Source organism: Coturnix japonica, chromosome Z (genome assembly GCF_054131305.1).
Source record: "Coturnix japonica strain WE chromosome Z, WE-NBRP24, whole genome shotgun sequence".
In the NCBI taxonomy this organism is placed as follows: Eukaryota; Metazoa; Chordata; class Aves; order Galliformes; family Phasianidae; genus Coturnix; species Coturnix japonica.
In genome coordinates, this window is record NC_140702.1 from 52,819,494 (window position 1) to 52,844,451 (window position 24,958).

Consider the following 24,958-nt stretch of genomic DNA (forward strand, 5'->3'; position numbering starts at 1 on the left):
CCACTAAAAGCCAAAACTTTGTGAAGGTAGGACAGGGAGAAGAGGAGGGGTGGGTGGTCTGACGGAGTAGGGGGCAGAGCGGCAAGGCCGTCCTCGCTGTGAGGGGCGGGCGGGAGGCGGGCAAATGGCGGGCTGCCTGACGACAGCAAATGGCGGCGGGCTGTGCCGCGGGCGGGAACAGCTCTGTGAGGGCGGCCCGCGCTGCTGCCAGGCACCGCGCCCAGCAGCGAGCTGTCAAAATGGTTCCATGTATCTTTATTCCTACCACATCTCTGCTAACAACATCTCAAACGAGAACAACTTTCTTTCTGTGTAACTTGCCACTTTTTAAAAACCTTTTTTCTTTGCACCGTGTAATCTCTTAGACCTAAAGCTAAACAGGGACCTAGACCTAAAGTTCCACAGGGAGTGTAATCCCACTGATGTCAGTGAGAGGGAATAGTTTTGTTCCGTTTATTTTTCCTGGTCATTAAATCCATCCTCAAGTGTTTTTCATTCAACTGATGTCTCTTTTCGAACCTGTGGTATCAGATGTGCCACAAATAATCCTACACCTGCTGATTTTTGCCCTCCTTACAGTTTCTTGTAGGGGATCCTTGAGATTATTGCTTTAAAAATTGCAGCTTTAGAGGTATTTCAGTAAATGTTCTCCAGTTATGAAGTCCTTTGCATTGCCCTGTGAAAACAGTGACACTGTAAACTCACACAGCAGATCTCTAGCCAAGTCCCACATTAATGCAAGTAAACATAGTTTATTGTAATACTTTTTTTTTTTTTTTAATTTATTTATTTTTTTGCAAGCAGTTAAGTGGCACTGGAAAAGAGTGCCAAAAATCTTTCTCTCTGTAGCAGGAAAAACAAGTTACTGAGAAGATAACTTCAAAATAGGCTCAGTGTGTCTCTTGATAGGCTTAAAATATGAGGGAGTCTACACATTGTAGGGAGCATGGAATAACACTTCATTACATCTACAGCATATGCACACATTCTCATACTCCATACCCCTGGAAATGAATAGGAAAATACTGTTTTGAGAAATTTCAGATAACATCCATGGATGTTTCAGTGCTTCCAGAATTTGTTCATGACCTGAGCCAATATCTTTTGCATGTGGTTGTGAGTTAGTATTCTAAGCTGTAGAGAATCAGAGATTACACCAGCGTGGATCTCCTCAATAAAATAACTGTGCGTATGTCTGTCCTGCCGATAAATCTTGTTAATGCTCATGGAGACAGATCTGCTCAGGGAGGATAGTAGGGTACATTTTCTTTCTGCTGGTTGTCATGACAACCATATATCCATGCAGCTGTACAGCAGCACGCTAATCCATCGAGTTTAATCCAGTTTCCAAATGAGATCATCAGTACTGAGCTGCTAGATAGATAACAGCTGGTTCCAGTGGTCTTCATTCCATCCTGTTAAAGCAGACAGAGTCAAAGTGATGCACATGCAGTCTTCTAGGAAAGACACAGTTTTAGGGCAATTTAAGCACTTTGTTGCTGCAACAGAAGTGTCTGAATTACTTCATTGTCCTAAGCCTGAGATTGTCAGATGTTTATAATAAATATTTGTTCTCTGTCTTAAGTCATGATGTCATTCATGTTTTAGAGATTGGATTAAAAGTCTTTAGTCCCTCATGAAGGTAAACCAGTTATACTGTGCAACAAGTGCTGATGCTGTTGTGATTTCTGTGTTGTAAAATAAAGAAGGAAATGAAAAAACTTGAGTATTCCCTGCAAAGCAAATAGAAAATGCTCAGAAACTGATCTGGCACTGAAGAGTCCAGAGTTACTCGTAGTTTGTATTGATCCTCAGTTGCATTAGCCTCATTTGTTATTCTGAAATTACTACATTATTGGTTCCAGAGCTTTTGTTGTGTTCACTGCATTGTATTTGTGGACTCTTGTCAAGGTTTGTGTGAGCTGCCACGAAGCCAGGTAACGAGGCACAGCTTATGTGCACGTGCACACTGTGGCTTAGTTCAGACACTGCATTTATGTAAAATGGCAGCCCTGTCCTTGGGCAGTGGGTCCATGTGTTGTGCTGTTTTCTGTACAGCACCATTAAAACAAGCCCAGCTCCCTCAGCCTTTCTTCACTGGAGAGGTGCCCTGATCATCTTCATGGCCCTTCTCTGGGCCCATTCCAACAGCTCCACATCTTTCTAGTGTGCTCGATGCCCCAGACTTGGACACAGTGCTGCAGGTGAGGCCTCACGAGTACAAAATAGAGGGGGACAATCACCTCCTGGTACAGCGCAGTTGACCTTTCAGAAAGCAAGCCCATGTTGCTAGCTCATGTCCAGCTTTTGTCCCACACAACCTCCAAGTCCTTCTCCACAGCACTGCTTTCAGTCTATTCTCTACTCACCCTGCATTCCTGTCTGGGATTGTTCTGACCCTGGTGCAGCACCTCAGTAGTTTCATGTACTTCTCAAGTCCATCTAGGACCCTCTGAAGGACATCCCTTCAACTGCACCCCTGAGCCTGATGTTGTCAGCAAACCTGCCTCGACCCCCCTGTCTGTGCTGCTGACAATGATGTTAAATAATGCCAGACCCGATACCAGCCCCTGAGGAGCACCACTAGTCGAGGAGTAGAGAAGAGGAGTAGTTTCCCATCAGAATTAGTGCTGGAGCAGCAGCGTGAGCTGGGCTTGGCCTGATTCCCAGGTGCAGTCTGTATCATCCTCTTTAGCGCTCTTGATCTCCAGTGACCCAGGATTTGATGACCTCCCGAGGATGCGTTTGGCAGGAAAAAAAAAGAAATCTCTGGAGTTAGGAGATACCCAGAATATCTCCTTATGCCTCATGTGAAAGTGCAGTCATTGAGTGATATATGTCAAAATATAGACTAGGGTTACCAAATCTTTATAATCTCTGTGGTCAAAGAAACACATAGGAACTGTCATTCATAACAACTGTCTCACTGGGTACCTTGTGCAGAGCCATCCCCATGAGCCTGATGCTGGGAAACACATTTGTGACTCTTCTTTACATGAGACAGTGATAGTCTGGAATATCTGACCCATGAAGTGCTATGGGGGCTGTACTGCAATCGGTGGGCGACAACATGCCCTAAGTATTTGAAGGTATTTGCTTAGCTGTTTGAATACCTGAAATGAATTCAGACATGCAGTGCTGCCCATAGAAGCAGCAGTGTTTAACTGGGAAGCTCTGTGACTGTTGGCTTTGTAGAGACGTGTGTGAAGTGGGAGCAGCTGTCTGCTGCGGAAGAGGGAAAACAGACAGAAGCCCTGATACCCCACGCTTGTGGCTGGCTTGTATAGCTTTGTTTCACTGCTGCCCATTGCTGCTGTGGGGAACCTGCATTTCTCTAATGTGTTTGTCCACGCAGTGGCAGAGGCTTTCTTCTGACTTTTTACTGTTAGCAATCCAGACACAATTAGAGACAAGTGCAGTTATCTGCAAATGTAAGGAGAACTGCTGAGTAAGTCAGGAGTTCTCACCTGGAGCTCATTTTTAGCTTTGCTCTCTGCTGTCCCCTCAGCAGTGAATATAACATGGCATATGTATGGGGTTTCACTTCTTTGAACACATGATGTCTGCCAAAGCCTCCTGAGTCTTAAATCTGATATGAACTCTCAATTCTGTTTGTATTTTGTGGTAGCTTTCCTTTGTGTAAAACATTGCTGCTGTGCTAATACAGGGACTGGCAAACGTGTTTCAGTTCAGAATGGATACGAACATGCTCAGAATAAATTTATATTTAACCTGAATTGTGGTATGCAAACAACAGCTGATTTGGTGACGCTGTTTGAGGAAGAATGAAAAACATGACTCTGTTTACATTATTTTCCTGTCTTCCTTCAACTGGTATTCCTTAAGCAAGAAGAAAAATAAATCTAAGCCACTCTAAAATGATCATTGAAAGAAAACTGCTGGAACCAGAATACTCATATAGGCTGAAGGAAAAGAACTCAGCTTCATTTGACTGTGTTAGAAGTCCTGGTATAAGTGCTTTGAGTCTGTTTTAATACTGTTATGGAACTTGCAATTACAGAGTCATTAAGGTTGGAAAAGACCTCCAAGTTCATCCAGTCCAACTGTCCACCTACCACCAATATTGCCCACTAAACCATATCCCTCAGTACCACATCTACACATTTCTTGAACACCTCCAGGGTTGGCGACTATTGATTGAATAGTGTTTGGAAAATATATATACATCTAAATCTGTGGCACGACCAAGCAAAATTCTGGAGCTCTCCGTGCAGAGAAAAGGGAGACAGCATGTGGGCTTGGGGCTGGCTGTGAGGCTGGAGCAGATTTTCAGCACAGTGATCCCTCCTGGTGTTCAGTACTGCCATGGTCAGGGTGATAAATGGCCACGTTTTGCCTTTTACCTCAGTGGTACTGCCAGGTTTGAAGAATTCGTGACAAAAATGAACACAGCTCTTTCTGGAACCAGTAAGTAGCAATGAGAAATGTTAGCTCATGCCTGGCCTGTTACTGAGAGGCTGTAAGAATGATCTGTTAGCCATTCTGTTGAGCTCTGTGTTGTCGCCAGATTAAATGGTGTGATCAGCTGGGTTTAAGGGCTGATTTTATGAGATGGTGCAAGAGGTGTGTGTTTTCTTTTCTCTGCACCAGCGTTGCAGCACTGAGAAATACTGCTGCCTTGAATGAAGAGACAGAAAAGTACATATTGTTGATGAGAGTTCAGTCCAAGGCACAACTTAGCAGCAGCCAGAATATGCTGTTGATGTTTACACTAGTAAGCAACATTATATATTAAAAAAAAAAAAAAGCAGTTCTGGCTGAAGACAGAGATGACTCTTGACATGTCATACAGATAGACAGATAAATCCAATAGACTTCATTTATTTCCTAGTTTAATTATAATGGTAAAGGAAAAATACCTGTTCTGCTCAATCAGTCAGCACTGCTGAAGTAGAAGACTCCTGTAACAGTTTGTGTATATTATCTTTTTTTCTCTTTTTAAAAGAAATATTCACTATTAGCTAGTTCTGCTGCTTGTTTTCCTGTTGTTTTTCTCCCTTTACAATGCAAAACAAAACCAGGCTTTTTTTGTTCCCTCTCATCAGACTGCACTCAGGCAGCTGCCTTTTCTTGTTCTGACAGAGGGGAAGCTAATTAAGCAGATCCGCGACAGTGAATGAAATGGTAGAAGCATTGTGTTACCTATATTAAAGAAGAATGACATTTCAGAACCTCAGTCAAACAGGAATATATTCTCCTTCACTTATTTTGCTGTGCCTCTATTCTTGAATTCATTTATATGTTCTCCTCCACAATTTTCCCATGGATTTCTTAAGGGAGAAAAGTGAGGGATGGTGCAGAATTCTGGTGTCTTACCCATGTACTTTTGCCAAACCTTGGATTCTGGATCTCATGTTGTGAACGGAGGTTTTGCAAATGTAACTGTCAGGTAGGTGTCTATATGTCGTGTCAGTTCAAATGCCACGTTTTACATATTTAGCAGTTCCAGAAGCCTTTAGAACACCAGACTCTGTGTTGGTGGAGTCAATTAGAAAATCTAAATGGAAATAATTGTTTTCCTAACACTGATGGCTGCTAAGACTTGTGCTACTCTTTCTTACAGAACCAAGGTTATGTAAGTCTTCATTTTGACAAAAACAATAATAATCTGCATCACAACACATGCATGAAACTAATCTCAATAAGATTATATGATCAAATATAACTAAGTTTGTTGTTATACATTGTTTTTTGTTAATTCAAGTCAGGAAAATTTTGTCTGTAAAATGAAGCGTGGAACGTAGCACAGTCTTAAGGATATGAGATGTAGAAACTGTTTCATGTGGCTCTGGCAGGGGCTTATTGGGAAGCTGTGGACTGCTGGGACATCTAAAGAGATCCTCTTTGGCCTCCTCAGGCTGGAGCTGTGGGTCTGCGCCTGCCCTCAGGCCCTGGCTTCTCTCCCACATCCCTAGCAGGACAGGGCAGGCACCTCAAGGTGTGGGTACATGCTCCTCTGCATGCACTGCTGGCTTTTGTCATGTTGCTTCAAGAGACAATATAGACTTTTTAGAGCCAGACAAGCTTAAAAGCAGAACCAAAAGGAAAGAGTCTATTTTACTGTGTGCATGAATGCATGTCTACACATTCAGCTGCAACACAGGAACCAAGATTGCAAAGGAATAAATCCAAGTTTTTCTTGAGCTTCTCCATGGATGGTGTCTCCACCATTTCCCTGGCCCATTCCACTGCCTGACCACTCTCTCAGACAATAGATTTTTCCTAATGGCTCAGCTTGAGGCCATTCCCCGCAGTCCTATTGCTAGCTACATGGGAGAAGAGGCTGATGCCCACCTTGCCGCAACCTCCTTTCAGGCAGCTGTAGATATACAATCATTCTACTGAAATAAATAAAGGCTGATTTCCACCACAATCTGAATGGCACTCAAGTAATTGGCTTATGTTGCTATCCCTTTCTTTTTCCAAAGATCATCTTTTTTTTCACTGAAAGCCTATGAGTCAAATTCATTATTAATGATGTAATTGAATTAGATGCAAATCTTGCCCTGCAATTTATAAGCCCAATAAAGACTTCTGTTGCATCAGTTGCCTCAGAGAACATGCTTAATTGAAGTAGCTGTTCTTTTGGAAGGACATTTCCATGACCAACTGACTGATCTGCATTGCACATCAGAGAAGGAAGCAAAAGAGACTGACTGAGTTAAATCTTATTTCTAAGTACTGTCAGATTTCAAGTTAATTCCTCCCACGTGTTTCAAAGACCTGGGAAATCAATGAGTTCTACACATGCGTTGCTTTTCGTCTTTGCTTTTAATTCAAGTTTATTCACAACTCAAAGATTAATTAATTCTGTCTCTGGCTTTTATCATGCGATGCTACAAAGGGATAAAAGAGATTTTTCCCTGTGTTTTATTTTCTACTTCATAAGTCTCAATGAATTAACTCAGTGCGGTTTGTACGACACCAATTGCTGTGCATGTGCTCAGGGCTCCCTGCCTCACTGCCCGCCTGTGGGAGCTCTTTCTGGCCCATGATGGTAACATGTGGCAGGTGGAAAGGTGAGTCTGCAGCACTCCAGTACTGCAGCACCCTGAGATGGAGCGCTGCTGCTGCGATGCAGGCACAGCATAGACCCAGCAGTGGGTTGGTGTAGTCCTGCAGGGCCCACCTGATAGCTGTTTTCCTCCATGGGGCTGAGGGACCCTCTGAGTGGTGCCACCGTGTTCTTTTCACAGCAGCTCTCATTAGCAACGAGGACCAGGCAGATCTATGTTATGGCTCAGGCCGCGCTGTGCAATGCCGTTCTGATGCTGGGTGGTCTGAATCCGCCAGGCGCCTCCAGCTCTGCGTGAGGTCGTGCTGAGGCAGCCGCCCATGTCCTGGGTGTGCTGGGCTGAGTCCTGTGTTTGGAATGATAGCTGAAGACACTGATAAAATTGTCAAGTGTTTTCAAGTCTTGTTCTGCCATTGAACTGCTGTGTCCAAAGAATTATTGCCTGGGTGCATTTTTTCTGTCCCTTGCTCATTTTTTTCTCCTTTTTGCCACTTAGACAGAAGCATTTCGTGGTGTTTGTATCTGGTTGGTACAGCAGTGCCAGATCAGAGCACAGCAATATCAACCGAGTTAGGTTTCACTGCTCTGTCTTTTTGCAGAAAAGCCCTGCAACTTTAAATCCTGTTCAGGTCCAGAGCTGGCTTGCATTACATGTACCAGGATAGAGACAAGCTGATCTTCAGGGAAAGTCGAGCAAATCAAGCTAATCCCCTGCCCTAAGGAAGTACCTCCCAAATCTCACTCCCTTCAGAGCACACACTGGTGGGGCTGAAAAGGGAGCCCTGCTGAATTTAATGCAGTGTGCGGTGGCATCTGTATATAAAGAACAGACCATTATTCTGAGGACTCGAGCAGTAGCAGACTAGGCCATGAGGCTTCGTTCACATTCATCCAAGCAGGAATGGCAGCAGTTTATGTCTGCAGATGGAAGTTTTGTTGCTTCTCTAAGGGACAGGCTTAGGAAAAGAGAACGAGCTGCAAAGAACTGTGCTGGTAGTTGTGTGCTAGCTGCTCTTACTTTTCCATGTTTCATTGCAAGTTCTTGAGAGCAGGACACTTTATTTACCTGCAGAGCAGGGACTTCAGGAACCAAAGTCTGCATATCCAGTCATCGCCTTTCTGCTGTTTGTTTCCCTCATTTACCTTTTGTTTCCTCAGATCCGTGATGCAGGGTTTAAAGGGAGCCTTCAGCAAGAGCCTGAGAGCATTTAGCACTTCCTAGAATAGGACTGGAACATCAATACCTGGAAATATGTGGACAGCGAGGTCAAATGAGAGCAGCAGTGGGCTGGGACGTATCTTAAATGTCTTATGTCTGTTCACCCTGTCTTGTATTGCTTCTTGTTGGGTTTATTTATTTAGTTATTGTGCCTGATTATTTTATTATAGGCAGTAATAATTTGGTCAAAACATTCTCCTGAGGCTTTTTTACATCAATAACCACACTGGAAACAAATGGATATATATGGACATTCTTCTCCATTGTATCTGCATGAGTCCCAGTTTTGTAGTTTCTCCATTCCCTTTGGAACTACTGTTTTCTTTTACAGACAGCACCCTTTTAGATGCCCCCAAGGTGGATTTCACTGATTTAGGTTACAGGAAGGAACCTAGGCCAGAAATAGGTGCTATATTTTCTGCTAACTCCAAGAACACTGAAATAGCTCATCTTAGAAGATGGGGGAAACCCAGCCAGTTGGCCACAGGCCAGCAGATTGCCAGGCCAACAAGTCGCGGGGAGCCTGGCCAGCAGATTAATGGTTTAAAATCTAATGCTCTAAAAGGAGAAATTGGGCCCCAGTAAGCATTCGGCAGGAGCAGATTGGGGAAGAGCTGCGTGTTAATGCCCTAATGAAGTTTTGCCTTTGACCCAACAGAATTTTTGCAAGGTCCTGGCATCCCCATGTGGTGTTTCTGTCACTGTGGTACTGAACAGTACACAGGTACAGCCTTCTGTTTGCCATTACCAGATGTATTCAGGAGACGGCTGTATAGGTCTGTTTGATAGAAATCCTTCTTGAGACCTCGACTATTCAACTGTAAGGGCCCTGCTTATTTTTGCACAAAAGTGGCCTTCAGTTGCGTTTCTTTAATGCTGAACAGGCTGACACTTGTGAGATCTGTTTCCCTGAGTGCCCCTTTTCAGCTGCTCTCAGTATTCCAGTCACTGCACTCACTAACTAGAGATTTCCAAAGCCTTGCTCTGACAGTGTTGTCTGCCATTAAAACTGTGCAACATGGTTGACGTTCATCTAACAATTTTTTAATGACCTGAAATATACTTAAAATCATGAAACAAAACAGGTTAAAATAGAAAACAACTATGGGCCAGATTTCGGGCAATCCTGCAAGGATTTGTGTTTTCCACATACAGAGGAGAGCGAATACAGAATGGGAGTTTGGGCTGAGGTGGATCTTGCTTGTTTGTTTGGCTTGTATTTTTGCTGAGGATATTCCACATCCTGGTATAAATAAATGGAGACAGAGGCAGCACGTGGTGCTCCTCAGGATGGGCTGACGGGGATCCCGCAGGCTGTGCTCCGTTTCCCTTCACTTACAGTTTCAGGTTTTGGCCAGGGATGGTTGCAAACATGCAGTGTTTGTCAGGGGGCTGACTCTGCTTAGATCCATAGGACACAATAAAACAGATCTGAATACTCTCTTAAAGTTTGGGCAATGTTTACAAGTTCTTTACTTTGAACTTCTTTTCATTCATTGTCTCTCGTGATTTGACAGCATTCCAGATCTGAGATCGATTTGATTATACCGTCCTATTTTCTATCAAAAACAAAACGGCCTTTTCATGCGCAGCTGTGTGATGTGCCAAGCTCAGATGGGAGTAAAATCACTGCAGGAGAGCACGAGGAGTTCAAAGGCGCAGCACAGAACAGGCGCCCACTGCCTGGCTGCATCATTGAGGGCTGTCCTGATGCTTGTTCCATTAGTGTCCAGGCTGAAGGCACGGCCCGCGGGCGGCCCGGTGAGCAGAGCAGCGGGATGCTGACCCTATGGGGTGTGCTCTGAGCAGGACGAGCAGCACTGGTGCCCTCAGCCCCTCCTCTTCCTCATAGTGGAGTTGCTGGGGTTTAGAGCCCGCTGTCACACCACGTACCATTTTAATGGTAAGTCATTAGTTATGTATTCAGAGTGAGGACTTCTTTCCATGTGCTGCCAAACAAATTGAGTTAAACTGGCAAAATGATGCCTGGTGTGCTGTCTCTAAGTGAAGCGCTCGGCTGTTACATAATGGTTTTAATGACTTTCTTCATCTGCCTGCTTAGGAACACCGTGCGTCTGGCAAAAATTTGAGAAGGCTCAAGGCGTTAAAGAAAGCTCATCTAAATAAAGGCGGGTTAAAGTGACATTGCAGTTACTTAATCCTGTATTGTCCTGCCATGTGACTTCAGTGATACTGAGGCGCTGCGTTTCTTTTGGTCGGTGCACAGATTGTGCTTTTCCTGTCATCTCCCAGGATCAGTTGCTTTGTGAAAGCAGCAATGGGAAGGAAACTGAGGGGCAGCAGACTATTTGCAGCAAGGCTTCGAGGCCGTCACTTGCAAGGCACGCTGACAAGCTCCCAGGCTGAGGAATGAATCAGAGCAAAACCCCGTGTTCAGCTTTTGGACTGGTACCAGAATCAGGAGCCACGTTCTTAAGGTTAGCTACTCAAAATGAACTGGAAGCAACGGGATTTATGCAGAGCAGTTAATGAGCTACTTGTCTGAATTTTCTCTATCAAGTTAGTTTTCAAAGCAGCTAGATAAAGCCTAAAAATTGGTGTCAAATATTCCGCATTCATGTCAAATGTACTACATAGAATGTAAGCAATGCACTGTATTTCTGCATAAAGCTTACTGTTTTACTGCAGAGCCTCTGTTACCTTGCAGACGAGCATCCTGACACACTAAAACTGACAGTGAGAAATGGACAAAAATAGAATAAAATTCCATCTCCAAATTTGGACAGAACTGCAATGTGTAAATGCAACTTCTGAGGTGAATTCCAAGCTACTATTTGGACTCCTTCAGTAAGCAGTTTTGTTGCTGTTTGCACAGATTGCGTATTGCAGATAAATATTTCACTTCATTAAACTCCTTGTTGGGACATTCTGTTCAATGGAGAAGTGATCACCTACAGACTATGACAACAGGATTTGTGAATGGAGGAGGTCTTGGGAAGCACCGCTATGCCAGGTGGAATCGTGAGGACAGTGGAGAAGACTACGGGCGTGAGGAGTGCTGTGGAGGAGATGAAGAGGGCAGGCAGCAGAGGCTGACCCCATTTGAGAAGCTAATGCAGGATATGTCCCACAATGAAAAAGTGGTGAAAGAATTAACCCTGGGGAAGAGAATTGGCTTCTATCGAGTCAGAGGAGAAATAGGAAGTGGGAATTTCTCACAAGTGAAACTTGGGATTCATTCTCTAACCAAAGGTAGGCACTGCTGTGTGAGTCACCTGGTTTCTGGTCGCCCTAGTTCTGTGTATACACAAATTGACCTCTTTGGTAAGAAAAACGCTACCAAGCCTTCAATACACATATACTAGTTATTTGTGTCTTTTTTGTTGTGTGAATCCATAAGCAAGTACAAAGATAAATGCTTAGGTTTGGGGTAGCCTCCATCCATGACAGAAAGCCAGAAGCACATTTGGGTGGCATGTCTCATGCTGCAGGCTGATGACTCCCCACACTTTGCACATAATGCTGCAAACAAACATCCACCTGCTGACTCCCCTGCCCAGCTCACACGTGCTAAACTTCCAGAGCAGCCTAGCTAGGGCATGGGCCTTCTACAGCTGGAGGGAGCAAGGCTTCCTTTGTTTAATGGCTAATTTTAATCATTTTGGTGAGAAATGTGGCATTGTGTCATGCAGGTGGTTCACTAAGGTAAAGAGCTGGGATGAGGAATACAGGTGTAGGCTGAGCTGATGCAGGAAAACAAGCTTTGGTACAGCCAGATGTGGGTAGGGGTTGTGCTGGACTGCCAGTTATTTTTCTTTTTAAAGTACAGAAACATGCTGCATATACTGCTTGTATGGAGAGCTAGAGAACCGAGGTAACCACAGCAATCACTTTGGTTACAGGTGTAACTGTGGAGTTGCGCTCATCTATCCTGTTTCTTCTGCTGCCTTTGACCATAACAGAAACTGTGCTTGATTTCCTTTGGGGATGGCTACTTTTCCACATGTCTTTGTACATTACTGTTTTCAGTTTTTCTCCCTGACTTTCCTTTATAATCCAATCGATTCTCATCCCTTTCACCATCTGGAAGGTGAGAAGACCAGATACTCCCCAAAGCTTTCACTCTTTACTATCTGCTGCTAATTTTGCTGACGACCTATTTCAGCCCAGACGGCAGGTCTGGAAGCTGGTGTTGAGCCCAGTTATAATGATGTTTTTGCATCGGGAAGTGCAGGATTGGTGGTATTGTCTGTTCCTGTGCTTTTATTTTTGTTTTTTGTTTGTTGTTCCCCCCCTCCCCCCCCAAAAAAATAAATACAAAAAACGGAGGTCTGTCTAAGCCTAAAGGGTTTGTTTATCTGGGTTTGTCTTTTCTCCTTCCTTGTTGCAGGAAGGCAGCCCTGTTCTCCTTGTCCCAAAGCAAGTTGCTTCTTTTTCCTTCCAGAGAAAACTGCCTTGTGTTTAGAAATGCTGCTCCCGTACTGGGAGCAGGAAGAATGCTAATGAGAAGATGAATTTGAGCCGGGTGGAGCTTTCACCTGTTGAAGTTCCTTAGGAGACAGGGTTGCTTTAGCATTTGCATAGGGCTGGTTGATTGAACACTTTTGGACTTTGGCAAACACAGTAAATTTGAACAGATTAAATACCAAAACCAGACTTAGGGCATCTGATGGTAAGTTTGCAACTGTTATTTAGAAGGAAGGCTGAGGGGAAAGCAGAAAGCATTATCTTACCCGATCCTGCTTTTGAGTTTGGCATCATAAAATATGCAGCTGGGGTGGACTATAGGATCAAGTGTGGGTGCACTTCCCCTACATAAGCACACACACATACACACACCCTTCAAAAGAGAAGTCTCCTTCTTCCAATAGAAGTTCATTGCTGTGTTGTTAATGAACTGATGTGTCTGCACAATGCTAATGAGTAAAAGTCTCTTTTTGGCAGAGATGTAAAAAAAAGAGGCCTCCCCTGTGGCAGGGGGAGGTACGTGTACATCTTGCACATACTCATCTCTTCAGTTACTGTTGTAGGTTCTAAGCATTGTCTTTCTGCTGACATTTCCCTCCACTTGAAAAAGAAAACAATTTCGTTCTTCACCAGGTTCAGTTTCTGTAGTGATTCTGTAGTCAGGTGCGTGCTGTTCTGCAGCCTGTGTGCTCAGTTGCAGCAGAACACCCAAAAGAAAGAGGCTGAAAAGGGAAATAACAAACCAGCAGCATCAAAATGGATGAAGAACTCTGCTGCTCTCACAGAGAGAGCCCTGGTTGTTCAGCAGCTGCAGGAAACTCTTTGGTGCTGTGATGTTACTGGGTTATTTGGACGCGCTGCCCCCACTTGGTTTCGGTTCTATTTCCTTTTACCAACGTAGCATGTGCTACTTCTTCCTGAAATAATTTCTCAACCGTTTCTTCTCTTATTCACTAAGACTTCAGACCTCTTTTCAAATCTCGACGTACGGTCAGTCAAAACACTTCTAATATTTAATTTCAGCATTTCGGTGAACAAACTTCTCGATGAAAATGACTGCTGCCATACAAGGGAAATACAGCATCTAGAAACCAGGCTCTTTTTTTTTTTCTTTCTTTCTTTCTTTTCTGAAACAGTTTTGAAAGAAAACAAAGGCCTTTTCTTACACTGTAGGGCAGCTAGTTTTCTCCATCCTGCATGCACATACAACTGCAGAAATGCAGATTTTAATGAGGTGGGTCCTGATACATGGTGCTGTGTGAACAAGATCAGGCCTTTCAGTTCTAAACCCTTTTTGTTTGTTTCCTCTGTAAAAATGTATTGAGAAAGTAGACGACACAGCAGAGGGATGGGAACAGATGAACTTTAAGGTCCTTTCCAGCCCAGGACATTCTGTGACTCTATTTCTCCTATAAGATGCTTTTTGTTGTGTTTTGTTTTGGGTTTGTTTGGTTTTTTTTTTGCTTGTTGAAAATCTAAATGCTTCCAACTGTTATAAATCAAGATGTAACAATGCAATTACGTAGCTAAGATTGCAAGAACTGTAGAATTGTTTTCTCTGTACCATCTACCTGTGCAAACCAACCGTGAGCTAACAGACTTTACTCTTGGTTCAGGGGGTCAATATACTACCAATGTGACAAGGGTTTTACAGCCTTTCACCCCTAGGTCAGCAGTCAGAGCTCTGCCAGAATCTGCCACGTGCTGTTCCCATTGAACAGCTCATTCCCTTCTGTTTCACCATGCTGAGTGTCTGCACCGTGCAGTAGGTGCAATCATTCCTAACAGCCTCAGCAGTCAACACGAAGCAGGGAAGTCTGCCCTCTCCTCAGCTCAGACTTTGTCTGAAGGCAGAAGGGATGGAAGGGATAAGTCAGCAGCTCTCAGAATCTCACTGCTCCAGAGTATCTGCTGCACTGTAGTAGGGGAACTAATTCATGTTACTGAGAAACGTAAATATACCAAACATGGAGTTTTCTTAATCTGTATGGACATAAATGCATATCTATATATCAATAACTCTTCAGGTGTATTGAAACACAAAATTTGAGGTGTATAACTTTGTAACAGTATAAATGAAAGCACCTTGAAAGTTTTTCTACCAAATGTGAAGTTGTAATGACCTCGTCATGCTTCTTCCAAAGTAACAGCTTTTATTTTTTAATAATTCAACCTTCTCTTCTAGAACATGAAGCTTTTCTTAGAAATAAAATGATAAGAATGAAGAATTGCTAAGGAAATAGCTTTTTCCCCAAGAATAAACATTTTTAACGACCATGTTCCCGTTTAATTTTGCTGTCTTAGTAAGTTATACAAAGGCACTGTAAGCTTATTTTAACCAGACTAATCCCTCCAATACCAGCTGTGTTCAAGATAAATGCCGTGACCTACCAGCTTTCATACAGAACCATAAGAGCAGTTCTCACTGAGCTTTTTGAGCTACCCTGTTGATACCGCGAAGCTGTATATGTGTATTAGCATTTCAAGGCCCTTAGCTTAGTGTAAATACGCTACAGAAGCAAGAAGTTAACCACAGCTTTGCATTACTAGGACCGTATAAGACTGATTAGCTGTTTCACAGGATCCCTGCATCTTATTCTATGTCACTGTTTTATGTCCTTCCTTGGTATAAAATCTGTGGTGTGAATTCACATCCCACTGTGGTGCAGACATAAAATTGTACTTTTCCTGTATTCTGTGCAGTACCAAGAGCCACTCATGCATCAACACGTTGGAAAAACTGGCACAGCTATCCTGAGAAAGACAAACCTCTGCAACACTGATTTTGGTAACTTGTGGGGATATGGGATAAGCCATTAGGTAACATTTCTGTAAGTTACACACACACAAACACATCTGCTATAAGCTTTCAGGGTTATTCTCCAAGTCCTTACACTACCTCCAATGGAGTCCACCTGCTCTGGAACAAATTACTTAAATTCAGCAGCTCCATTAGTCTGTGAGCACTGGGCTGTTGCATGTAACTAATTCACCTGAGCAGCACTGAGATATGAACAAAGGCACAGACTTCCCTTAATGAACGTGAGCACACAGCCAGGTTGGAAACGGGAAAGCTCTGCGGCCCAGGGCACTCTGCAGGAACAGTCTGTATCTTCTGAATGGAGCACAGCTACTGGATCCTGTAATGCTGAGACTCTCATTTGCCCACCTCCTTCTCAACAACAGAGCAGGGGTGCTGGCTTCCTCTCAGACTGGGGACAGATTTCTGTTTTAAAAGCCACAGTGTCCAAGCCAGACACCTAACACAGATAATTGTTGCCATCAGATATGTACTGACATGCTTGACAGCCTAGGAACATGTTACAGGATTTGATTAGCACTTGTAATACCCTACCAGCCTTTAGCTGTATCAGCAGTGAGTAATGATGCAGGAGACAGTAAGGAACATGGGTGTGCATGAAAGATGACAGGGCTTAGTAGGCCTCTCTAGCTTATCTTATATTCATCATTCTAGTTATATAACCGGGCATTGTACATAAATAGCATTACAGTTTGCACTTGCTGAATTAACATGGAAGAGTATTTTCTTTTCAGAGAAAGTAGCTATTAAGATTTTGGACAAGACAAAACTAGACCAGAAGACTCAACGTTTGCTATCTCGTGAGATATCCAGCATGGAAAAGCTCCACCACCCAAATATCATCAGGCTGTACGAAGTGGTGGAGACACTCTCAAAGCTGCATCTGGTGATGGAGTATGCAGGAGGTGGGGAACTCTTCACTAAAATCACGACAGAAGGAAAGCTCATAGAAACAGAGTGCAAAATAATCTTCTCCCAGATTGTTTCTGCTGTGAAGCACATGGTAAGTTACTCTTCCATGGGCATGTTGCTCACCACATTAGCAGCCTCACCATGTTAGCTGATTTTGAGGGTGTATCTAGTTCTTCCAATTAGTAAGTTTACTGTTATCAGGATTTCAGGCCCTTATCTCTGAAGACTGAAACAGCTCGTGAAATGCTGTCTTAAAGATACCTGAGTGCTTTCACATCCATCTGAACTTACTGCCTCTCTTCTTGACAAGTTTGGGGAGGAGGCTGAATTGAGAGCATGTGGTGGGTGGAGCCGTCCATTCAATAACAGCATTTCTCCTGACCACTTCAAGTTGTTGTATGGATCAGGCAGCAAAGCTTAATTTCACCCCACAGCTATTTCAAAACAGCATCACTCACTCTTCTGCAAGAAGAAAGCAGTCCTGAGAAGAGGTCTGTTATGTATTGCGGACACCCAGCTTGCTTACTAACAAATGTGGGATACTGGTGCATAAGACAGTTAATTCCTGTTCCTTGCTTAGGTGATGTCAATGCTTAGCAAATGACTTCCTTTTGTCTAGTCTTCATCACTGCAACTAGACTTAGAATGATGCATTTCCTAAAATCCAAAGCATTCTATAAGGGCATAAAAGAGTAATTAACGACTTCCAGTGCAACCTCTCTGAACCTTGCTTAGTCAGTACAGCTGCTTAGAACAGCGTTACAAAAGCCATGAGAAGTCTGATCTGCATTTGACTTAAAACTAGTTGTTTGTTAAGGCTGGCTCAGAGTGCCCTCCGGTGGCTCATACTCTCCAGCCATGGAATGGGCTCAGGCTCCAACAGGAAGGAAGCTGAAAGCAAGGGTATTTCCAGGTCAGACATCTAGAAATGCATTGCAAACAACACATATGAAAAACGTATTAATGTATTTTGACAGAACAATCAAATGTCTTTAAGTGAATTAGCTTCAACATCTTCTCCACAGGACAAGGATTGAGGATCTACTGGATCTTAAAGACTGTGTGTATTTCTTACCATTAAATCCACACCTCCAAGCTCACCAGCCTTTTTAGTCATACACACACTCTTCTGCAAAAAATATTTTATTTTTTTGCTTATCTACTAAAATCGGGCCACTTATATCCCACCTTACTGTTGCCAGCCCACATGAGGACCAAAGACCCTTGCTTGTTATTGATGACAAGGATTCTCTAATGTCTCCATGTGCACCCTCTTACTTAAAGGGTAAGGACAGGGAGTGCTCAAACACTTTCATTCTTCCTAGCCATTTCAAAGATGAAATTAAACCCTTACTGAGTCAGCAGAGTTATGTGTCTACTCAGCAGAGCACATCTGGCACTTCCATTTCTGAAGTTAAAAATAAAGTTACACATTGCAGCCTATTTACTTCAGATTTCTAAAACTAGAAGACAATACTGCACGTCCTACGAGGACATAAACTATCACCAGGCACAGGTTTGTGATCCTCTTTCCTTGCCAGTTTTAGACATTAGGACATGGATCACAGACTAGGACAGTTGCTACAGTTCTCTTACCTGGTATCACATTCACTTCACGTTATCAATGAACTAGAAGCTTTCAGTTCATAAGTCTGCATGCTCAGAACAAATGCAAAAATGGCTTTTCATACTTAAAATACATATATATTTGTTACATCAGTACAGAAATGTAGTTATTTCAAAAGCATGTGCTCTGAATCCTGAAACAAAATACTTAGCATAGGAAGATACAGAGTCACAAAGGATTAGCAATAATGCCATCACATCTGCTTAATACTAATTCCTTGTTGACAAGACGTTGCTATCCTTCAAAGTACGTATAATTACATTTCCACACCTACTCAGTCATTTTCTTACCAGCAGAGAATTAAGATGAACTTGCAACCTTTGGTTTCATAGCAAAGCTTATTTCTGTGTCTGAGATCATTAATTCCCTTTCCTATGTAGTAATTAATCAGTGATAAGGAGTTGTCACTTAACCACTTGCTAATACCCTGTGTTCTTTTTCTACAGCATGAGAATAATATCATTCATCGGGACTTGAAGGCAGAAAATGTTTTTTACACCAGTAACACCTGCGTTAAGGTGGGAGACTTCGGATTCAGCACCATCAGTAAAAGAGATGAAACTTTAAATACTTTCTGTGGGTCTCCTCCTTATGCTGCACCTGAACTCTTCCGAGATGAGAACTATGTTGGCGTTTATGTAGATATCTGGGCACTAGGAATACTGTTATACTTCATGATAACGGGGATCATGCCATTTCGGGCAGATACGGTGGCCAAACTGAAAAAGTGCATTCTTGACGGGACATACAGCTTGCCTCCCTGCCTCTCAGAACCTTGCCAGAAACTGATAAAAGGAGTCCTTCAGCCAGTACCAACAGAACGATACTCTGTCAAACTCATTATGAACAGCGAGTGGATGCAGGGGATACAGTACCCAAAACCTTTACAGCCATTTAAACTGGATCCTAAGTATTTATCGGAGATCAATACGCTCAAAGAGGAAGAAATTGAAGTGAAAAACGCTCTGAAAGATCTGGGAATCACAGAAGAACATATTCAAAATAATCGGGGAAGAGACGCACGCAGCTCAATAACAGGTGTCTACAGGATTGTTTTACATAAAGTACAAAAGAAAAGGGCACTCGAATGCGTCCCTATAATGTCCCACCCAGATCCCAAGGAACAAGACGTAAATAAAGGAATCAGCTCTTTTAACAGTATAAAGCACACATCCAAGCTGTGCTCTATTTTGTAAACCACACTACAGGCTTAATACTCAGCACGCTTAGCAAAGGGTTTTATTCACTTCTCACAGGTTTTGGTGTTGCATTTTTTTGTAATTTTTAAATAAACCAAATTTGCCTCATCTCCTTTGTATTTTTCAGCTCACATCTGAAGTGCCCAAATGCAGAGCTCTAACGTATCTGTTTATCCCTTGCTCAAGAAACACGGTATAACTAGTGCAAGAACTCAAGTAAAAAAAGTAAGGAATTATCAGTGGAAGTGATCTTTTAATAAAGATCCAACATGACACGCTTCAGAGCTTCCAGTACGTAAGTTAACTTCTTGACAAGTTTCACCTTAGCTTGACACAACTATACCACTGCAAACAGGATTTTTTGCAGAGAGCTCAGTTTAAACACAAAAATGAACTGAATATGCTATATCCAACAACAGAAACAGCTCTCATTACATTTTAGTTAAAGAAAGAGCCGTGCTGCTGTTGACCATGGTTCTTAACTTGTAACAGTTCAAAGGCAAATTCAGATGTGCTACTTGAACCCTGCATGCGTGGTTGCAGTTTTTAGTGCCTAACTGGACGGGTAACCAACCATTAATCTTCTGACACTTTCCACTACTTGTATGATTCTCACAGTCTCTACACACTTGGAATAGAGCTGCACTCCAATAAATAAACAGATATAAACATACTCTTAAATTCTGAAATTCTTGCTTTAGCACTAGATATCTTTCTATGTAACATGGCTGTTGTCAGTACCAAAGTCAATCAGGTTACAGGCTGTACTAACCTTCTGTCACACTACTTTGGCAAGGCTGGTACAAAACTGATTCTGATACTCTTGACCACCACAAGTTGTAAGTTGGATACCCTGACAATTACAGTTTTTCTGAGTGTCACCAAGATGCTGCCATGTCCCAACCCATCTTCACCTTTTATCTGGGTAATTTATACTTTGGTCAACCAGCACAAACGCAGTAGTAGAAAAGTGCAGTAGCTTCCCTCTGAACATGCACAACTGAAATGCCTCCACTAAGGCAGAGTCTGAATGATTTTAGTTAAGGCAAGTAAATTAATGAAAGGTTTAGAGAGGTACAGCTAGTGCTCTCAAATATAAAAGCTGGATGCCTTATCTATTACAGGGACTGATTAGATGTTTTCTTGACCTCAAAGAGTGAGTAATGTAAATAAGCAACAGGACAACTTTGAAAAACTACCTGTGGGAAACCAGGTTCAACCAGACTCAGCCACACACAAAGAACCAATCCCCCATTCACAGTCTGTGAGGACATAAAACAATACCACCTTCCAAAATACAGTAATGAGATCAGTATTACTTCATAGGCTGTGAATGAATTCCTCCACCATGCAACCTGAAAACATTTAAGATATCTTGAAACAAAGCCTTGAAATAATGATTTTCCACAAGCCTCAGCAACTCTTTCTTTCCATTTTTTTTTAATGACATATTAAAGACAACAATCCAAGAGGTCCACAAAGACTGTGACCCCAGAACTTCAAGCTTTCGTAAGGCCAGTTTCCTCTTTCTTGCCTGTTAAAGAAAAATTGCATCCTGAAAACCCAACAAGTCAGCACTACTGCAGTGTGTTTCAAACATCTCAAACTTTATTTTAATAAAGGATCTGCTCACAGTGAGGCCCCTGTGGTTAACTTTTTGCCAGTAGCAGCTCAATTCTCGGCTTGTCCACTGCCAGCAATGGACTTTTGTTCCATGGCATTTTTACTTTCTGGTGCCAGGACAAGTTTCATGAGGGCAACCTAAACCAAAATACCTGCAAACACTATTTTCATGCATCACCTCTCCATCACTTTCAGCAGAACAAACAGATTATTCTCCATCAAATTATAAACATCAATTTTTATCAAGGCTTGACTGTACAAATACAGCAAGTTACCAAATCCTAGTAAGTGACAGATATTACAAACACTTTGTTACACACACAAAAAAAAGATTGTGATTTAAACAGATGAATATGGTTTTTTGCTACTTTATGATACGTAGCTCTGTAGAATTAGCAAAGAAAAAAGTTCAACAAAACTTCATTCTGTACATTAGCTCAATTAAATATATATTACAAGCTTACAAGGCTCATGTCATAGTTTATTTCTAATCTGGGCTTTAAAAAGCTGCCAGAATATAATCCCCATAAGTAATATGTATCTACCACTTGCAAGACAGATAGCTTTTATCGTGCATGTCTGGAAAAAAAAAAAGAAAGAAAAGACCCCACTTCTACAACATCCCCAACAGAGACAAGAACTTTGAAGTTCAATGCCAAATCCAAAGTTAGAAACTGTCTCTTAGAAATGCATTATATAAAGAATAGCAAGAGGCCAGAGTTCCAGGTTCAGGACATCCAAAATGATCTTTTTTTCAGTTTACCAATTAAAGCAGCTCTACTAATTGAAATAGATCTAGATAAGCTGGATTGCTGGGCTGAGGTTCAACAAGGCCAAGTGCCAGGTTTGGCACTTTGGCCACAATAACCCCATGCAGCGCTACAGGCTTGGGGCTGAGTGGCTGGATGACTGTGAAGACGAAAGGGACCTGGGGGTGTTGGTTGATGCTCTTCTGAACATGGGCTAACAGTGAGCCCAGGTGGCGAAGAAGGTCAACAGCATCTGGGCCTGCATTGGAAATAGTGTGGCCAGCAGGAACAGGGGGGTAATCATCCCTCTGTACTGAGCACTGTCTGTACCGAGCACTGGTGAGGCTGCACCTCAAGTATTGTGCTCATTTTTGGGCCCCTCAATACAAGAAAGACATTGAGGCTCTGGAACATGTCCAGAGAAGGGCAATGAAACTGGTGAGGGGTCTTGTGAGGAGTATCTGAGGGAGTTGGGATTGCTTAGGCTGGAGAAAGCTCAAGGGAGACCTCACTGCACTCTACAACTTCCTGAAGAGAGGTTGTGATGAGGAGGAGTTTGGCCTCTTCAGCCAGGCAACAAACAGAACCCAAAGAAATGGCCACAAGTTGTACCAGAAGAGGTTTAGATTAGATATAAGGAAGTCAGGGAGTGGTGAGGCACTGGAATGGCCTGCCCAGGGAGGTGGTAGAGTCACCATCCCCAGCAATGTTCAGGTGTCTGGATGAGGAGCTACAAGATCTGGTTTGGTAGCTTATAGAAGCAATGGTGATGGAAGGACTGTTGGACTTGACAACCCTGTAGGTCCTTTCCAACCTTGTGATTCTGTGAGTTTTGTTTTATAAGTCCTCTTCCTTAAATGTTTATGTTACAGTTTGGTAATCCTGAAAAAGTGCCATATCAGGCAGTTCAAGAAATTTACCCTTTCTTACCAAGAAGAACTGTCTGTCTCCCTTGCAATTCCTTTTTCCCTGCAGGCTTCTGTGATTTCTAATGCAGGCACAAAACACACAAAAAGGATAGCAGGTGGAGTTACCAAGTAACTAACATAGTCAGTTACAGAGTTTCTTGAGGGTGAAACTACCAGCCTTGCAGTTCTTGAACGAGTCATTCATATGGAGGAAGAGTAATCTCATTCCAGTAATGTTATTTGGTTCTACACCTTTTCCAAAGCAATGGTGTGAGGAGAGGTAGACTGGGAGAAGAAATGGGAGGTGATAAAGGGAAAGAGAAGTGCAGTATTCATTAGACTGACTAGTTACTGTCAAGGCACTGAGAACCCTAACATTAAAAGCTCAGACTTTTGCAAGTACAAGTAGAACTTAACAGTGTAGGTTTCAAGTCATTTGACATGGGAAAAGCAAGCAGAAGATCCATTCTTTTCTATGTACAAAGACCTTGTAATAGACTACAACTACTACTCAGCAATTAAAAAATTCAGACACATTAAGGAACCCACAAAGCCCCTAGCAAGTCACTCTATCCCCAAGTATATTAATGATTTTAGTGTTCTGAAAATACTATAAATATCAGCACATAGTATTACAACAAATCCTTTCAAGGCGTTTAAACAGTTTTTTCATGCTCCAATTAAGTACTACTGTATAATGAAACTCCAGTACTACTGTAATCTTTTCTCTCTTTCATCCTACCCTCACACCTTTTTCCATTTCCCACCTCACAGAGGTATCTTAATGCTCCCCATTGGAAATGGCAACAGTAACGCCTTCAGACTCTGTTGTTGCAGGGATTCTTGGCACTTTCTTAGCAGGGCTTGGGATGTGCTAAGAGGAAGGGAAAAAAAGCATTAAATACAGTTTTCTAGTTCACACACATTCATACTTCATGGCTAGTCCAACTTCCAAAAAACATTCATGCTATGTGGATGGTTTGGTCTTAAGTCATTAAAATCAGTCATGGCTCATGCAAATGAGTGTGTGAAAACAGTCTGTTTCTTCTTGTTTCATTCTTGTGCAGTTTCATTCATACATGTTAGGATGAAATGTGCTTTTTAAAATCCAATGTCCTTTTTTTCTTTTGTTTTTTAAAAACATTTCTTGTTTCCATGTTCCATATTTTAACAAAGCATTTGAAAGAACTTTTAAAACCCCTTTCTCTTTTAACATACATACACATGCTGTGACAAACACATAAACCGTTCAATCATTTATATCAAACTTTAAAAGAGCACTCAGTGTTCACCTCATGAACAATGCCTGGGTGGACAACTTCAACTCCTGCCTCCAGGGGTCCATCACCCATAACTGGGCGTCGTGCATATGTTCTTCTGTGCTTCTCATCCACACGCACAAGATACCATGTCCCCTCAAAGAGATCTTCTACTGAACACTGTGGAATATAGTTGGCTGTAAACAGAGCAAAAAAAAGCCCATGATGTACTGTCAGCTGGTTCCTGTCAAGTGTTTTATAAAACAGAGGCCATCAGGTGTTGCAGTTTGAAGTAAAAAGACAGGAAAACCAAGTCTGCATTTTCACTGCAGCCTCATCAGGCCAATAAATACAAACTACTGAAAAATATCTTTACAGATGAAGAAAAAGTTGGACATCCAGTTCATTCTACATACAAAACATTTAATTATAGCCATGTAAATTCTGTACTAAGTATTTTGCTGTAGGATTAGTAACATTTTAAATTTATGAAGCTCTTACCCAAGTGATGTGTCTCCTGTCTAATCTTCATGTTTTCTGCAAAGACATCAGGTGCAATGCATTTTCTTGAGTCAAGTCTTGCTTTAAGATCAGAAAGGCTGGCAGTTATTTTGTCCAGTGCAGAACCTACAACAGAAACCAGTAATGTAGGGTAGCACCAGTGCTAAGCACTGCACATTAACACATTAGCATTGTACAGCTATTCAAGATATTTTGCATTTTAGAAGCTGAACTTCTAGTTAGTTAGAAAAATTCCTGATGACTTGAGCAAAACACTCGTAGCATCTGAAAATGCTATTTGCCTAAGGAGGTACTTTAAAGGTGATCTTGCTCTAGGGGACATTCTATGTTACTGTCATTAAGTGCTGCTCAACAGGTTTACTAAGCTGGTGGGTAATACAACAAAGCAGTCAGAGGTAAGCTATGCAGAAGAGTTAATTTACATCTCCTTTCTCTTACCAGGAGTGGCATCCTGTGTAACTCTGATGGAATACAGCGTAGCAGCAAAACCAGAGCCGTATGAGAACACACTAATTCTTTGTCCTGCAAGGTGCTCCGGAGAGTACCTGTAAATGAAATAACAGTTGGTTTAGAAAATAACACTGCGTGTAAACAAAGTTTCAGATATTAAATAAAAAAAAAAATTAAACCAACAAAAAAGCCCTGACATGGTACT

The 24,958-nt window shown here is 42.3% G+C and overlaps 2 protein-coding genes across 6 annotated transcripts in view; one reads left to right on the forward strand and one right to left on the reverse strand.

Moving 5' to 3' along the window:
- Positions 1 to 764: 764 nt before the first annotated feature.
- The window catches only part of HMGCS1 (3-hydroxy-3-methylglutaryl-CoA synthase 1), a 28,804-nt gene continuing 4,610 nt past the window's right edge, over positions 765 to 24,958 (reverse strand). For 2 of the 5 annotated variants that reach the window (XM_015848670.3, XM_015848666.3), the window contains exons 7-10: positions 24,742 to 24,848; positions 24,283 to 24,408; positions 23,815 to 23,978; positions 20,829 to 23,396 (exon numbers count right to left, since the gene is read on the reverse strand). In XM_015848670.3, coding sequence (XP_015704156.1) covers positions 23,304 to 23,396; positions 23,815 to 23,978; positions 24,283 to 24,408; positions 24,742 to 24,848 — 490 coding nt within the window. In that variant the 3' untranslated portion in view covers positions 20,829 to 23,303. Of the gene's footprint in view, positions 1,416 to 12,881; positions 13,406 to 20,665; positions 20,777 to 20,828; positions 23,397 to 23,814; positions 23,979 to 24,282; positions 24,409 to 24,741; positions 24,849 to 24,958 lie in introns of those variants that run through there. The other 3 variants (XM_085529579.1, XM_085529578.1, XM_015848667.3) reach the window with 3 other exon arrangements.
- Positions 9,914 to 19,350, forward strand: NIM1K (NIM1 serine/threonine protein kinase). Its single transcript, XM_015848672.3, has 4 exons — positions 9,914 to 10,158; positions 10,318 to 11,468; positions 16,239 to 16,507; positions 18,490 to 19,350. Exons 2-4 carry the CDS (start codon positions 11,177 to 11,179, stop codon positions 19,237 to 19,239), a joined length of 1,311 nt encoding a protein of 436 aa, XP_015704158.1. The 5' UTR covers positions 9,914 to 10,158; positions 10,318 to 11,176; the 3' UTR covers positions 19,240 to 19,350.

Coding starts and splice junctions, on each gene's coding strand:
- NIM1K (XM_015848672.3), top strand. CDS start 11,177: ATGACAACAGGATTTGTGAATGGAGGAGGTCTTGGGAAGCACCGCTAT. Junction 11,469..16,238: donor GATTCATTCTCTAACCAAAG/GTAGGCACTGCT, acceptor TTTTCTTTTCAG/AGAAAGTAGCTATTAAGATT. Junction 16,508..18,489: donor TTTCTGCTGTGAAGCACATG/GTAAGTTACTCT, acceptor CTTTTTCTACAG/CATGAGAATAATATCATTCA.